At 38.5% G+C, this 16,768-nt stretch overlaps 1 protein-coding gene across 1 annotated transcript in view; it reads left to right on the forward strand.

The window, feature by feature from the left end:
• Nucleotides 1-13,402, forward strand: part of GPR107 (G protein-coupled receptor 107) — a 90,606-nt gene extending 77,204 nt beyond the window's left edge. Inside the window, exon 18 of the mRNA XM_036749044.1 lies at nucleotides 7,641-13,402. Within this exon, the coding sequence (XP_036604939.1) occupies nucleotides 7,641-7,737 (97 nt within the window). The 3' untranslated portion in view covers nucleotides 7,738-13,402. The remainder of the gene's footprint in view (nucleotides 1-7,640) is intronic.
• The last annotated feature ends 3,366 nt before the right edge of the window (nucleotides 13,403-16,768 follow it).

The raw sequence follows: 16,768 nt of genomic DNA on the forward strand, positions 1-16,768 counted from the left end.
TACTTTTGACCCAGTAATATTGCTTCTAGATCTGTATTCCAGAGAAAAGGGGAAATGACCCATATGTACAAAAATATTCATAGCAGCTGTTTTTGTAATGGTAAAGAATTGGAAATTGAGGGAATGCTCATCAAATGGGGAAATAGCTGAACAAGTTATAGCATATGATTGCAATAGAATACTAATGTGCCGTAAGAAATGATGAGCTTAAGAAGATTTATATGAGCTGATACAAAGTGAAGTGAGCAGAACCAGAATATTGTACATAATATTGCAGTGATAATCAGTGTGAAATGTTAGGTCCTCTGATCAATACAGTGATCCAAAACAATTACAGAATACTCATGATGAAAAATCCAACTCCAGAGAGAGAATTGATGAGCTCTAAGTTCAGATTGAAGCTTTTTTCCCCCCGCATCTTTATTTTTCTAGCCTTTTTTTGTAACATGGCTAATGTGGAAATATGTTTTGCATGGGTTCACATGTATAATGGATATTATACTAATTACCTTCTCAGTGAGTGGGGGTGGGGGTTGGAGGGAGAGAATTTGGAACCGAAAATAAAAAATAAAAAAATTTTAAATATGATTTTTTTTTAAAAAGAATCTTTGTGGAGAAAAAAAATGTAGCTTCTAGAAGATTAAAAAGGCTTGTGATATAATAGGCATAACAGTCTGGGAGAGTAGTACTTAAGAAATATAGTTGCAAAAAGGTGGAGCCCGGATGAAATAGTAAGAAGTAAAATAGTAGGAAGAAATATAGCAAGTCGCTACCCCCGACCTCCTCCAGTCATCTAGAAAATGAACCAAACAACATCCTGATCAGGAAATCCAAGGAAAAAAAAATCAGAATTTTTCCAGCCTGGGTCAGCATAAAAAGAGAAATTTGTAGAGAATGAAGATTACCACATGGAACACAAGAAAGTTGATAGACCAGTTTGAGAAGAGGTCCCAGGTCTAGCATAGGAGATCCTAAATTTTCCCAGGGTACAGGAACAAGTGCCAACTAGCAGCTCTATCACTCAGTACCCAGTTCCAGGTCACAGATCCAGAGAGGACTGAGAGGACCAGCTCCTAGGAGTGACATTGTAGAGTGAAGAGCACTCAGGTTAGAAGCATGCAGTAGCTGTTTGACTCCACTCTGAAGCTTACAGAAGAATAACAGGGCAGGAATCGCAGACCAAAGGGAAGCCTAAAATTCTGTCACTCTGAACTATCAGAACTTTTCAGTTGGTTGATAGTGGCTGTGTCTAGCAGCAGTTTACTGGAACTTGAAATGGGGGATGCTCACAGTTTATGTGTTAAACCCAAACCCAGGTCAGGGACTTGCAGAGCTCAGACCTATTGGGGCAGTAATCAGGCTTTGTCCTAGATCTCACAGTTTTAGGAACACTGAAGTTTTCTGGTTCCCAGCCAAAACTATCACTGAGATCCTGAATTACAAACTATTTAGTACCTTAAGAAAGCAGGACCAGAACGAGCCCAGATATTCCTTCCTGAATTCCAAAGACTCTGGCCCTAACATCAGATCTCCGGAAGTAGACTGAAAGAATAAGGAAACAAGAAAAAAAATCACCCCGTAAAATGCTATTATGGTGACAGGGATGCTTAAAGCACAAACCTAGAAGAAGAATGTTACTCTAAAACATCAATAAGCAAAACCTCAAAGAAAAACAAAGCTTGGGCAGACTCAACTAGGATTTCTGGAAGAAATGAAGCAAAAGTTGTTTGTTTTGTTTTTTGTTTGTTTTTTTAAGACTTCAAAACTTTTTCTAAATGCAATGTGCTAGAGGGAAAAATTGGGAAGAAATGAGAACTGTGAAAGAAAGAAGTAGGAGGGACTTAGCAGTTCAACAAAAGAGATACGTAACCTTGCCCGAGCAACTGACTTCCTAAAAGTTAGAAATGTCCAAATAGGAGCCAAAGATTTCATGAGAACACAAGAAAAAGCAAAGTCAAAACACTGCAAAAAAATAGAAGAAAATAAAAAGTATTTCATAGTGAAAATATGAAGCTAGAAAATAGATTGAGAAAAGATAATTTAAGACTCACTGAACTACCTGAGAGTCATGACAAAAAAAAAAAGAGCTTAGACATCACATTTCAAGAAATCATTAACAAAAAACAAAAACTTGCCCAGGTCTTTGAGGAACCAGAGGGCAAAGTGAAAATAGAATTTTCTAGTCATCTCCTGAAAGAAACCATGTTCCAGGAACATGATAGCCAAAACTCAGATCTTCCAAGTCAAAGAGAAAGTACTATGAGCATAAAGAAAAACTTGAGTACTGCAGAGACACAATCAGGATCCTACAAGATTTAGGAGCCACTACTAAAAGAGTAGCGAATGCAGAATATAGTATTCCATAAGGTAAATATAGTCTTAAAATGTTAAATGGCAAAAATGAGTATAATCCTTCAGGAGGGAAAATGGATTTTTTTTAGTGAAATAGAGAACTTAGAAGCATTCAAAATGAAAAGACCAGAGTTACATAGAAACTTTGAACTGCAAGAGTTAAGAGAAATATAAAAAGGTAAAATTGAGGCAGTAGTCATCAGAGACTACATATAGATAAACTGTTTACATTCTAATATGAAGAAATAATGTAATACGTGTGTCCCCTCTGAATCTTATCACTGGAAGTTATACAGGAAATCTAATTAGAGGGGCCTGGGAGTGGTTTTGTTGTGTCTTGCTGAACTTCAAAGAATAAATGCAAAGGGAGAAATCGAGAAGTATGTAAGGAAAAATCATATTACATAATCAGGGTGTGTGAGTAGAAGACTATACAAACAGAGGATAGGATGGGAAGAGGGGGAGAGATGTGAACTTCACTTATCTCAGCTGGTCACAGGAAAGAAGAATACACACATACACAGAAAGAGAGAGACCGTGACAGATACATTTAACCCAACAGGGAAATAGAGAAATAGGAGAGAGGGAAGAAAGGAGAAGAGGGAATAAAAGAGATAAGGTAGGTTAAGGGAGCAATTAGTACTAAGCAAAACAAATAAACCTAACAGAATCCATGCAAAAATATAGCTGCTCTGGGACAGCTACGTGGTGCAGTGAGTAGAGCACCGGCCCTGGAGTCAGGAGGACCTGAGTTCAAATGTGGCCTCAGACACTTGACACTTACTAGCTGTGTGACCTTGGGCAAGTCATTTAACCCCAGTTGCCCTGCCTTCCTCCCTCCAAAATACACACACACACACATATGTGTATATATATCTGCTCTTATTGCAGTAGAGGATTTAAAATTAAAGGAGTTCCCATCAATTGTGGAAATGCTGAACAAGTTATGGCTTATAAATTCTGTTTGTAGGATGCTATTGTGCTATAAGAAATAATGAGGGGCATGTTTTCAGAAAAACCTGGGAAGACTTATATGAACTGATACAAAATGAAATGAGCAGAATCAGGAGAACAATTTATACAATAACAACAATATTATAAAGACAAACAGCTTTGAAAGAATTAGCAACTCTGATCAAATACAATTCCAAAGGACTAATGATAAAACATGCTACCCACCTCCTGGTAAAGAGGTAAAGGACTCATTGCAGAATATGACTTTATTTTTCTCAGACATAGCTAATGCAAGAATTCGTTTTGCTTTTCCATACATGTCTTCAACAGAGGTTTTGTTTTTTCTGCTTTCTCAATTTGAGGTGGGGGTGCGGGAAGGGAAAGGAAGCAGATTTTTGCTGACTAAATTTAATTTTTAAAAGAAATATAGCAGCAAGGATGAAAAGAGGAAAAGATTGGCTTTCTTTCCCTTCCTACTAATTTTTTTTTCTAAATTTTACTGATAGACCTAAACTTTACTTGTACAAAAGTCATAGATAGCAATACTTCCTGTTGAATTACTGTTCTTAGGTGAAATTAGATCATGCAGTACTCTCTATTTCCCTGTAGGGTTAAATGTGTCTGTCTCGGTCTCTCTCTTTCTGTGTCTGTGTGTATTCTTCTTTCCTGTGACCAGCTGAGATGAGTGAAGTTCATGTCTCTCCCCCTCTTCCCATTCTATCCTCTTTACCTGAAGTAAAGTTAGTTACACAAAAAGAATTTGTTAACCTGGTAATTTGACTTCCCATACAAGAAGCTCCTGTTTGTCAGTGGGTGAATGCCATTGTCTTGATGCTGCTGTAGAGATTGTATTATGGTATATGCAGTCCATACCATTTCAGCATATTTTTAGTTTCTCAGAATCCATGCTTTTCAGCTACTCTGTTCATGTTCTGCTTCACTGAGTCCTAAAACTTTTCTTCTACTATAAATGCGTTAGCCATCAGGGTTGATGACCTCTACTTTTTGTGACCATTAGCTTCTTTAGCGACTTAGTTGCATGTGATTTCATTAGTATATAAAAAACTGTCACTTTTAGGTCCTCCTCCTCTGCTGAATTCAAGGTTCTTATTGATGTCAAATCAGTTTTCATTCTTACCTGTAGTATCAGACTACCATGTTCAAGATGATAAAGTAAAAGAAAACAACAGGAATCATAGGAATAAACATAACTTCATACTGTCAGTCTGTAAGAAAAACCTTTGTACTTTCTGTCACAGTTAGTCTGGATTGGAAGGAAACTTAGCACAACAGAGTTGTTTCACACTTAGATTGAGGCAGTTGGTGAAATGAAGACTCTCTGATCCAGGGACTAGAAGGATTTTCCTAATACTAAGACTCACTATACCTTTACCATCCAAGCTAAGTGGTTTGTTTTCTTCTCTTTCAAGCAGTAAACCTTTCCTTTCAGAGTATTGTTCTAGGTACAGGTTGATCCCAGGATTATCATTGCCATGTAGGGTGACAGTATAAATATTCTAGGGTCTGTAAGGTATAATAGTTCAGGAATGCAAAATTAGGAGGTGAAACTCCATTTCTTGTGCAGAAATCTGGACCTAGTCTGACCTTGACATAGTACTGTTTAGAAACTTTTTTTCCTCTTAAAATAGGCATTTACTCAAATGGCATAGTTGGAACTATGGTTATAGAACCCTTTCCCCAAAAATCCCAAGGCACATTTGTTGTTTATTGTTCAGTAGTTTTTAGTTATGTCCAACTCTTCCTGACCCTATTTGGGATTTTCTTGGCAAAGATAATGGAGTGGTTTGCCATTTCCTTCTCCAGCTCATTTTACAGATGAGGAAACAGAGGCAAACAAGGGTAAGTGACTTGCCCAGGGTCACACAGCTAGTAGTATCTGAGACCAGATTTGAGCTCAGGAAGATGAGTCTTCCTGACTCTAGGCCAGGCACTTTATCTATTGCACCATACGCTCCCATATATACATTCGTTATATATGGTGAGGAGAGTGGGCACAAACTTAAAAGTACAATAATAGGCAGACATATAGGGAGTATGTATGGGGTAAAACAGCTTATATCTCCAAAACTGCAAGACTTTAATGTTCTTTCTTTTTCTGGACAATCCCCACAAAATTCAGTGAGGTGCAGGGCATAGGTGTCAGTGATAGATTAGTTGCCAGACAGGGCTTGCTTCTCAATGTGTTTCCATTGGACATATCAATCAACTTCAAGACTGGGCCAAGCAAGTCACTTGACTTCTGACTGGCTCTTCACAAGGTGCAGTGGGTCTGCTGGTTGATCTGCTGGATTCTCTGAGTTCTCTCTTAGATTAGCAGCTATAGTTTCCACTACTTTCAGCCTCAGGCTCAATTGAGGACTACTTTGCTCTTCTAGGAAAGGGCAGAGCACAGTAATCTAGGATTGGTCGAAGCCTCTCTAACTCTGCTTTTCTAGAGCCTCACTTCTGTTTGCTACCTCCCCATCAGGGAGTTGAAAAGGTATAGCCTTTCCTATTCCACTGCTCTTCCTTGTCACACCTGGGTTACATTGATGAGGGACCTCAACTTAATTTACGAACATCTAGTACATTTTTTTAATCGAAATATTTTTCAAGGAACAAAAATTGATTTTTGTCTCCCTCCTACCTCCACCATTAAAAAAAAAGAAAAAGAAAACCCTGGAAACAAATATGCATGATCAAGCAAAACAAATTCCGTCATCTGGCATGTTCCATAAATAGCCATCTCACTCTGTGTCTTGAATCAGGAGTTGGGTAGCATTTTTCTTCATTGGTGCTCTGGAATCACACTGGTCATTGCATTAATCAGAGTTCTTACAGCTTTCAAAGTTGTAGCTTTTTACACTGTTGGGTTGACATGGCACAATAGTATTCCACTATATTCATACACCCAATTTTTTCAACCATTCTTCAATTGATGGATGCCCATTTAATTTCTAGTTCTTTGCTACTTCAAAAAGAGCTGCAGTAAATATTTCTATACACAACTCCTTTCCCTTTTTTTTTTTTTTTTTTTTTTTTTTTTTACTTCTTTGGGCATCTAGACCTAGTAGTGATATCACTGGGTCATAGAGTATGCATAATTTAATAACTTTTTGTTCATGGTTCCAAATTACTTTCCAGGATAGTCGTGCCAATTCACAGTCCCACCAACAGTGTATTAATGTGCCTGAAACTGGCAACTTTTTTGCAAGAGCCAAAATATTTTTTAAAGCCATGTAGTAGGAAGTTGGTGGACTGTCAGTCCTGGCCCAGTGGAGGACTCTTTGGAATACTTTAGTACCTTTCCTTTATCATGTCCTCCCACTTCCTTATGTGCTTTGATTATGGAGCATTCTCTTTTAGGTCCTGAAATATACCTATTAAATCAGTCCATAAGCATTTATTAAGTTAGTGCCTTCTAGAAACTGGGTCCTGTGCTAAGCACTTGGGATGCAAATACAAAGAATAAAACAGTTCCTATTTTGAAATTATCTTAAATTCCAATGATGGAGACAAGAAGTATGGATATATATCTATACAGAATAAATATAAAGAGAACAAATGCAAATAAATAAAAAGCAGTTAAATACAAGCTAATTAGGGAGAGCACTGACAGCAATCAGGAAAGTTTTCCTGTAGAAGGTATTGCTTGAGCTACTTTTTGAAAAGAGAGACTCTTGTGAAGCAGAGGTGAGGAGGGACTGCATTTCAGGTATGTGGGACAGCCCACGAAAAGACTTTTGGACAATTTGGAGAGTTGTATTGTGGAACAGAGAAAAAGCCAGTTTAGCGCATCTCAGAGCAAGGGATGGGAATCATGTCCAGCAAGACTGAAAAGATAGATAGGGGCCAGATTGTGAAGGACTTTAACAGCTAAACAGAGGAATTTGTAGTTTATCTTAGAGGTGATAGGGAGCTGACAGAGGTTATTGAGCAGAGGAGTGATGCAGTCAGATTTGTCCTTGAAGGCAGGGACTTTGGCAGCAGTATGGTGGATGGTTTGGAGTGAGGAGGAACTCAGGCAGGGACACCATGTAGGGTGCAGTAATGGAGGTGAGAGGTGATAAAAGCACCCATGTGAATAAAGAGAATGGGTCAAATTCGAGAGAGATTATGAAGGTAGAAATAGTGAGATTTAGGACCTAACTAGATATATGGGACAAGGGAAAGTAAAGAGTTTGAGGATAATGCCAAGGTTATGAATCTAGAATATTCATCTAATACAAGGGTTTATTACTTTCAAAAATGTACATATAAAAGAGTTGGGTAGAGAGAGACTATTGAAAGAAGCCATTGCCTGAAGTTTTCTTAACTACGTACTTGTTTTTTAGGGTGACAACTTCAGGAGTGATGGAGAATATGAAGAAAGTCAAGAAGGTGACAAATGGATCTGTGGATCCCCAGGGTGAATGGGAGAGCACAGCATGATGGAGCAAACTTTGAGAAGAGCACTTTCAAAAAAAACTTTTAATTTATTAATAGTACTGTCAGTGAACAGGAGCAGCCTACACCTCCCAACATTGATCCAACAAAAGAGTGTGACTGGGAGCAAAATGTCACAGAAACCTAATTTCTTCCTCTGTACTTTAACAAAACTGAATCTGTTGCTGCCCACAAGAAAGTTTGAACTTTCCTCAAGGTGGGAATGATGTATGGGGAACACAAAGGAAGAGAAAATGAGGATTTCATTTGTTTTAAATTTTTATATGCACATACCTTTCACCCCCTTTTTGTTAATGACTAGGTATTCCAAAATGCATTTGGTTCTGTTCTAGAGTGTGTTATACCAGTGGAAAGACTGTGTGTGTGTGTGTGTGTGTGTGTGTGTGTGTGAGAGAGAGAGAGAGAGAGAGCGCTCAATGTTTGTGATATAAATCATGGAACATGAAAGCTATATTGGACAAGGGGAACAAAAGTTAAATGAAAAGACTCAGTTACTCTGGTATTCTGGCAGGAACTTATAAAGGATAAAAGTTAAATCATTGCAGGAATGGTATAAGGAAGATAATGAAATTAAGTTATTTTATAAAGCAAAAAAAGACATCACTTGGGTAAGAATACAATTGCATCTTTAAAGCATGTGTCACAGACCCAGGAGTCCTGGGCATGGTCCTGAGGGCTGCCATTGATTCCAAGTATGGCCTTGGGCAGGTCCTCTAAGTCACCTCATTTGCAAAACAGGATAATGCATTTGTAAAGTGTTTTACCATCCTAGGACTGTGATGCCATGCTCAAGATGAAGGATTACTCTCTTCCTCTGTGATGCAGTCCAAGGAGGAGAATGTGATTATCCTTATTAAGAGGGGATCTGCTTGGACCTTGCCACACTGTAGCTGTCTGTTTTACCTCAGGAATGAGAGGGAAAAGTCATAGGCCTGAAATTCTTTGAATTAATTTTTCTATGAAGTTTCCCTAGACCATTCTCTGTGCACCATAGAGCACAATTCCTTTCTCTCTTCTCTGGGGAGCAATACTTCTTTTTCCTTGTAGCACAAAAAACAAAAGGTGTGGCTCATCAGGTCACAAACCATGTGATTAAACTGTGGAAATATCAAGGGAAAGAGGTATGAGGAAGAATCATACACAAGTAACCACAAGCGAGTGAAAATTTATTCTTGAAGAGAAAGGGAAATCTGGGGACAGTATAGATTGTCTGGGTAAGAAGACTATTAAGAGGGTTATGTCTGTGTAAACCTAAAGCTCTTCCTGAGTACTAAGCATTAAGCAAAGAGCCTCTCTGGTCCCTAGCCTTGAGGAGGTTGTCTCTCAGTAAAGAAATCTGGTGCCATTAAATGGAGCTGTCAGTGGAATCTTTAACGTAGGGGCTCTCTGACAGTGAGACTAGAGGAAATCTACCAGTCATTTTCCAAGAATGCTCTTGGTGATCAGTGAGTGAGTAGCTACCTGAAAATAGAATGATTTTCGCTCATGGTGGTTTTTTGGAAAATGTGAAGGAGGAAATAATTTCTGTATTTTAACCAGATGCTTAGAAACTCCTGGTGGTAACTTAAAAGTTTCAAAAGAGGCTGCATTCATTATTGGTTCTTAATTTGAGTAAAGTTGCTATGAAGGGGTCTATTAATGAACCCATGAAAGGATGTTTGCTTGTTTCTAGCTGTTTTGGCACACCTGTGGATTAGAATCTTGAATCTTCTTATATTTGCCATTCACTGCTATTACCTTCGTGGAGCGGCTCCCTCCTCCTGAACAATAGAGATGAGGGCTTTGGGAGGTTAATTATTGAATTTTGGAAGAACACTGAGAATTGTGTCTGCAAAGTATAAACAGCTTGGCTAGGCATAGGAAATGAAAAGGTTTCTGATCTGGGCAAGTGTGTTTCTCAAACATTTTTCTTCCCCTAACTATCTCTGCACAGGTGGTGATGGAGGAGCATATATATTAATGCCTGAGAAAGGTAGATGAAAGAAAATGTAAAAATAAGCATTTATCAGCCAGTTGATGAAACATAATCTAATTCCACTAGTTCATCCTTCTCTGCATGATACTCCCTGAATAAAGTATCATCTCTATGATCTTTGAAACATCTGAGTATTGAACAAGAATCATCTCAAGTGCTGATGGCTAGCCATGTGTCCAGATCTTTTATGAAAGGGTTTTCCATAAGGAGGAGATAGAGAAGATGTCTTGAATATTTAGATGTATGCCTTCTCATTCAGTCAACTCTTGAAAGATCATTTTAAATTGGATGGCAGAGAGAAAGACTAGAAATGACTATTTAGTTTTTTGTTCTCTTCCTGTCTCTCCCCCCCCCTTTTTTTTTCTATACCAAAATAACATACTCCAAATAACATGACTCCAAGACTTCTGAGGCACTCCTTTCATATCTCACTTCGCAGGGTAGGTCACCTGAAACACACTTGGGTACTTCACCCAGAGTGACGTGTTATTTCTACTACTAGCAGTTACCTGACTAAAGGTGCAATCATAGCCCCTACTATGAAGGGCGTAGGGGAGAGGATGTCCTTAATATTTATATACATGATTTTAAAAATAAAAATATGAGTGAAAAACTGTGTGTGTGAGTGCATGGGTATGTATGCTCAGTGCAGCATTAATACCTTCTGTTGTACTGTACCAGTTACCCTATTGCTACTACTGTTGCTAGCAGTAGCAGAACCTTTTGGGTATAATTAGCATGTGGACATTGGTCTCAGGTTTCTCTTTGGTAAAAACCATTTATTAACACTGTATATACTTCCAGGCTTACAGATCTGAGTTTCCGTGGTTTTGTAGCTGAGCAGTGACCCCTCTGGAACCTGAAATAGACAAATAAAATGTGTTAGCTTTTTTTAAAAAATAAAAGCCAGACTAATCCACAGCTATTGGAACAAAGAAATTGTTTTCCCATCACCAAATGTTCTAGCAAGAAATGTTCATCAGTGGACCTTATGGGCTTTGTGATACTGGTGAATTAGAAAAATATCAGGCCTAGAACATGGGTAGGGAGAAAATACTTTAAAATTGCCTCCTCCTTTCTAAAATTCAAAAGATGAATTTCATTGTCTTTTGTAAATAAATCCATTTTCCTTCCCAATACCAAAGCTATTACTTTTAGCTTGTTCTACCATGAATAAATGATTGATTGATGCTCTAAACTGAACAGATTTGCCCAACAGTTCTACCAAATTCAAAAACTCCCCGTTTTCCAGTGATTTTAAAGTATTCATTTGAGCTAAGAGTAAATCCTTTAAGTTTTTCAGAGGATAGCCAAAAAGGAGACTACACAGGCAGTCCCTTCCTACCACGTGCCTGGGATGCACTTCTTCCTCATCTTTACCTAGTAGAATCCTTAGCTTCCTTCAGAGCTCAACTCAGCTGCTACATCCTACAAAGATCTTGTAATCCTTGTCTGTGCCAAACATCCCCCACCCCAAAAAATATTACATTTTGTGGACAAGGCTGTAAAGTTTCAGGAAATTGCGGGTCCCATTTTGGCATTTCAAGAGACTGTGCCTCTATTGCTAGAAAATTATTTCCTGAATAGCATGAACAGGAAATGTTCTTTCAATCCTGGCTGTCCACTCTGGCCAAGTACTCAGTCAAGCTCCTGGGTCCTCTGGTGTTTTAAAATCTGAGTTGCAAGCACTTTTTCCTGCTGAATAAGACCCCGAGGAAGTTAACACTGAGGCTTTGGAAATTCATCCTCCTTGTGTTTACACCTGCTCCAGGGTAAGGATTGCTTCTTTGGCCATGTCCTTGGTGAATTTGGTATCAGCTTATCAAGCTGTCCTAGTGAATCAAGACTAAACATAACACTACCCAAAATTCTGTTTTCCATTCCATTTTATTTCAACTAGCATGTGACTGGAAGGGAAGTCTTGTTGAATTTCCCCTCTAAGAGTTATTAGATAATTAGGCTGTCATGATGTTGTCTGTTGTTCTTTAACCTGACCTTTTCTCCCTCCTTCCCCCTTCCTCCTATTGATTGCCCTGTTCCACTTTGACAGAGACTGGGAGAGTATTGTTAGGATTTTGGTGCATTGCAGCATTTGTTCAGTGCCAGCTGTGTAAAAGATGTATTTCCTAAGCTAGGAGACTCTTCATTGAAAGAGTACATACTAATGATGCTTCATATTATTACCCTATAGGATGTACCTCCCTAAAATAATATGCCCTGTCTCCTTTCAAAAATAAATTAATATCATGGCCCCAAGGAAGATCTGCAGTATTCCCAATTATGAAAGGTTTTCAGACCGTCTTCCTCTCTCTACAAAATATTCTCATTGAGAAAATGATCCTAAGTTAATAGACAGGCTTTGAGGGCTGCTGGCCCCATTCCATGCATAACTGCAAAAAAAAAAAAAAAGTTGCCTCATTCTCTCCGGCCAAGCTGTCGAGTTTCAAAAACACAGATTTTGGCAAAATCTATACTGATCCTCCAAATGCCATGCGTCTCCCAAATGTCTTAGGACAATGCCTAATCTAAGAACTGTGGAGTAGAGTATTTGAATCCAATGTGTCTGTAGCTATGCCTCCTTCATTTCATTTCCTCTTGAGGAAGCAATTCAGTATTACTGCTCTCCACTATATAGAAACTACCACACCTCAACTCAAATGTCTCATAGAACTTCAGAAAATCACTAGTCTGTAATACACCAAATGTTCTTTTGCAAAAGATCTGCTCTTTACTGTGATGTCCCTTAGGGTGTTCTTGCCAGGGTATACTTCTTTAAAAGATCTCACTTGAGTCAATACTAATCCTTGTTGCCACCTGGAATACAGTTATTGATCAGTAATGCAAAAGGTTCTCAAAGTTCCCCAGGGTTCTCTTAGCAATAGTGATATGTCTGTGCCATCCCAGCTAGACTTATGCTTGAAGAGGGATAATGTTTGATGCTCAGCCTTGATGCAAAAATATCTCCTGAATTAGTTACCAAATGAATACACCATGTGAAAGGAAGAGTTGGGGTAGTTTGGGAGTAGGAAGGCAGCTGTGTGTGTGTTGGATTGATGGCTTTTTGGAATTTTGACTGTAAAATGCAGTTACGTAGTTTGGAGGAGCCCTTGAGGAAGGCAATAAATGTCAAAATGATAAGGAAAAAATTGATTTGGCACAAAACAGTAGGCTTATTACAAGGACTGTTTCAGTGTTTTGTAATGAGATTTTGACTGCTGAAAGGACCAGAGAAGGGTTAAGGAAACAGTGGTGCTGGCAAGTGAGAGCTATTACCTCTGACTTTATTGTGTTGTGACCTGGCTCAGCTGCTTTCAGGCAGCATGTTTACCCTAAATTGGATTTGCTTAGCTACATGACCTCCAAAGAACCCAGGTAGGGTGTTTAATCCAGGAGCAAATTTCTGGGTGCTTGCAGACAATAAAAAATACTTTGCTCTTCATTTAAGGTTAAAGTTCAGAAAGAGATTTTTCAGTTTTTTTTTCCCCTAACATTATTTAACAGATCACTGTGGGGTATTTACATAATGGGTACAGGAGAAAAAATATAAATCAAGATACTGTATGTAATTTGTTTTCTTGCTTTGGTGCAAAAGTGTAAAATAAAGAATCCATGATGAAATGAAATGTACATTTGTAATCTTAGGAGAGCTTTTGATAAATGACTCCTGCCTCAGTCTCCTGGACTCTTTCTTCCTTCTCCCTCATAATTTTTATTCGTTTTGTTTTTAGTTGATCAGGCTTCCTGTTTTCCAAAGCTTTCCAACTGTTCCCATTAATAGTAATAGTGACCTACTAAAGAAATCCAAGTTAAGTCATAGCACTTGTCATTATGGAGAAATTCATCCATGATTTGGCTGGCTACATATTGAAAAAGAATTTTTGGGTGGGGACAAAGAATAATGGCATTTTCACCAGGATTTCTTCCCCCATTGCTGTCAGGAGACAACTACAAAAACATATAGGACTCTAGTCCTAGTGCAAAAGACAATTGGCATGATACACCATCTTGGTAAAAATGTGGCTTTGGACTATACTCTAGGTTTCTCGTCCTTTCAGATTTCAGATGCTGCTGTCATTTTGTTCTCAGCTACAATTCCCATTACAATTATGTATTTCAGCCCCCTTGTGAGGCCTAAAGGTGGTGACTTGCCCAAGGTCACACAACTAATTGGTAGCACTTCTGGAACAAAAAACCAGATAGCTTTATTCCCAATCCACTGTTCTTTCTGACTGTTACTGTATTATGCCATGTGGCTGTGACCTTCCCACCTATGCATAGCAAACTTACATGCCTGCCTCAAAGCCTGCCAATGAGATCATAACCCCTGGCTTCCTTGGAATGGATGGGGAAGGTAGACTATGCGTGTTCCTCATCATGAGGCTGAAAAGGATGTATGAATCACATTTTTTATAAATTGAATCACTTTGCTCTTGAGGCACTTATCTCTATCTCTGATTGATTTTTCAATTAGCAGGGTCTTCTAACACTGTTACTCTTCCCTCCACAGACTCTTCCATGCAGCTGTGATGAATTCCTTTGTAAAGTGACAAAAATAGCCTCAGCCTTCGCCCCTCTACTTTATTGTTTTGTACATTTAAATGGGTGTTAGGATTTCCCAGCACAAGTAAACCTGCACATTGTGAATGGTAGAAGTCTGCAAAAGGTTCTTGGATTCTGCTGTGGCCAGCTGTTGCATGTCCTTTGGGTTGGGTCACAATGCTCATTTTCCTATAAGGGATGTCCTGCCTTCATTTATACTGTTTATTTTCAGAATAGCTGGGAAGTAATCCTTGCTCCACACTTTTCTATAACCTAATTAACTTTTATTTCTAAATCCAGTTGGCTATAGTTGTGAGTCTATGATTACTTTTCCCCATATCTCATGTCCTCCATTCATTGTCTAATATCTTTCATAGATTTACTAATCTGAAGGGTTATTTAAATCTAAATAGAGTTGTCTAAGAAGCTGGATACAAACTAAATCACCCAGCTGCTTTCTCTAACAGGCTTCCTTCAACAGCTGTTGTTAGGAACTTGGACTTGTCAGGGCTGGAACTTAAACCACAGTCTCCTGACTTAAGCCTAGCACTTTCCCCACCATAACATGCTATAGTAGAGGTCCTTTATTAGGCACTAAAGATGCTGCAGAAATGAACAAGCCATGGTTTCTGACCCTCAGTCAGCTTTAGTAGATCATTGTCCAAATGTAGGTTTTCTTTTTTTTAATTATTATTTATTTAATATTTTTAGTTTTCAGCATTGATTTCCACAAGATTTTGAATTACAAATTTTCACCCCGTTTCTACCATACCCATCCCACTCCAAGATGGCATATATTCTGATTGCCCTGTTCCCCAGTCAGCCCTCCCTTTTGTCACCCCACTCCCCCATCCCCCTTTTCCCTTACTTACTTGTAGGGCAACATAGATTTCTATGCCCCATTGCCTGTATATCTTATTTCCCAGTTGCATGCAAAAACAACTTTTTCTTTGAACGTCTGCTTTTAAAACTTTGAATTCCAAATTGTCTCCCCTCTTCCCTCCCCACCCACCCTCCCTAAGAAGGCAAGCAATTCAACATAGGCCACATGTGTATCATTATGCAAAACCCTTACACAGTACTCATGTTGTAAAAGACTAACTATATTTTGCTCCCTCCTATCCAGTCCCCCTTTATTCAATTTTCTTCCTTGACCCTGTCCCATTTTCGAAAGTGTTTGCTTTTGATTACCTCCTCCCCCATCTGCCCTCCCTTCTATTGTCCTCCCCTTTTTATCCGCTTCCTCCTTCTTTCCTATGGAGTAAGATACCCAATTGAATGTGTATGTTATTCCCTCAAGTCAAATCCAATGACAGCAAGATTCACTCATTCCCCCTCACCTGCCCCCTCTTCCCTTTCAATGAACTGCTTTTTCTTGCCACTTTTGTGTGGGATAATTTGCACCATTCTATCTCTCCCTTTCTCCCTCTCTCAATATATTCCTCTCTCATCCCTTAATTTGATTTTTTTTTTAGATATCATCCCTTCATATTCAACTCACCCTGTGAGTTGGTATATGTATGTATATATGTGTATATGTATGTATATGTGTGTATATGTGTACATATGTATGTATGTATGTGTATTCCCTTCAGCTACCCTAATACATGAGGTCTCATGAATTACACACATCATCTTTCCATGTCAGAATGCAAACAAAAGAGTTCAACTTTAGTAAATCCCTTATGATTCCTCTTTTTTGTTTACCTTTTCATGCTTCTCTTGATCCTTGTGTTTGAAATTCAAATTTTCTATTCATCTCTGGTCTTTTCACTGAGAAAGCTTGAAAGTCCTCTATTTTATTGAAAATACATATTTTGCCTTGGAGCATGATATTCAGTTTTGCTTGGTAGGTGATTCTTGGTTTTAATTCTAGCTCCATTGACCTCCAGAATATCATATTCCAAGCCCTTTGATACCTTAATATAGAAGCTGCTAGATCTTGTATTATTCTGATTGTGTTTCCACAATACTCAAATTGTTTCTTTCTGGCTGCTTGCAGTATTTTCTCCTTGATCTGGGAGCTCTGGAATTTGGCGACAATATTCCTAGGAGATTTCTTTTTGAGATGTTTTTCAGGAGGCTATCGGTGGATTCTTTCAAATTCTATTTTACCCTCTGACTCTAGAATATCAGGACAGTTCTCCTTGATAATTTCTTGAAAGATGATGTCTAGGCTCTTTTTTTGATCATGGCTTTCAGGTAGTCCAATAATTTTTAAATGATCTCTCCTGGATCTATTTTCCTTGTCAGTGGTTTTTCCAATGAGATATTTCACATTGTCTTCGATTTTTTCATTCCTTTGGTTCTGTTATATAATATCTTGATTTTTCATAAAGTCACTGGCTTCCACTTGCTCCAATCTAATTTTTAAGGTAGTATTTTCTTCAGTGGTCTTTTGGACCTCCTTTTCCATTTGGCTAATTCTGCCTTTCAAGGCATTCCTCCCCTCATTGGCTTTTTGGAGCTATTTTGCCATTTGAGTTGGTCTATTTTTTAAGG

The sequence above is a fragment of the Trichosurus vulpecula genome, chromosome 3, assembly GCF_011100635.1.
Source record: "Trichosurus vulpecula isolate mTriVul1 chromosome 3, mTriVul1.pri, whole genome shotgun sequence".
Taxonomy (NCBI): domain Eukaryota; kingdom Metazoa; phylum Chordata; class Mammalia; order Diprotodontia; family Phalangeridae; genus Trichosurus; species Trichosurus vulpecula.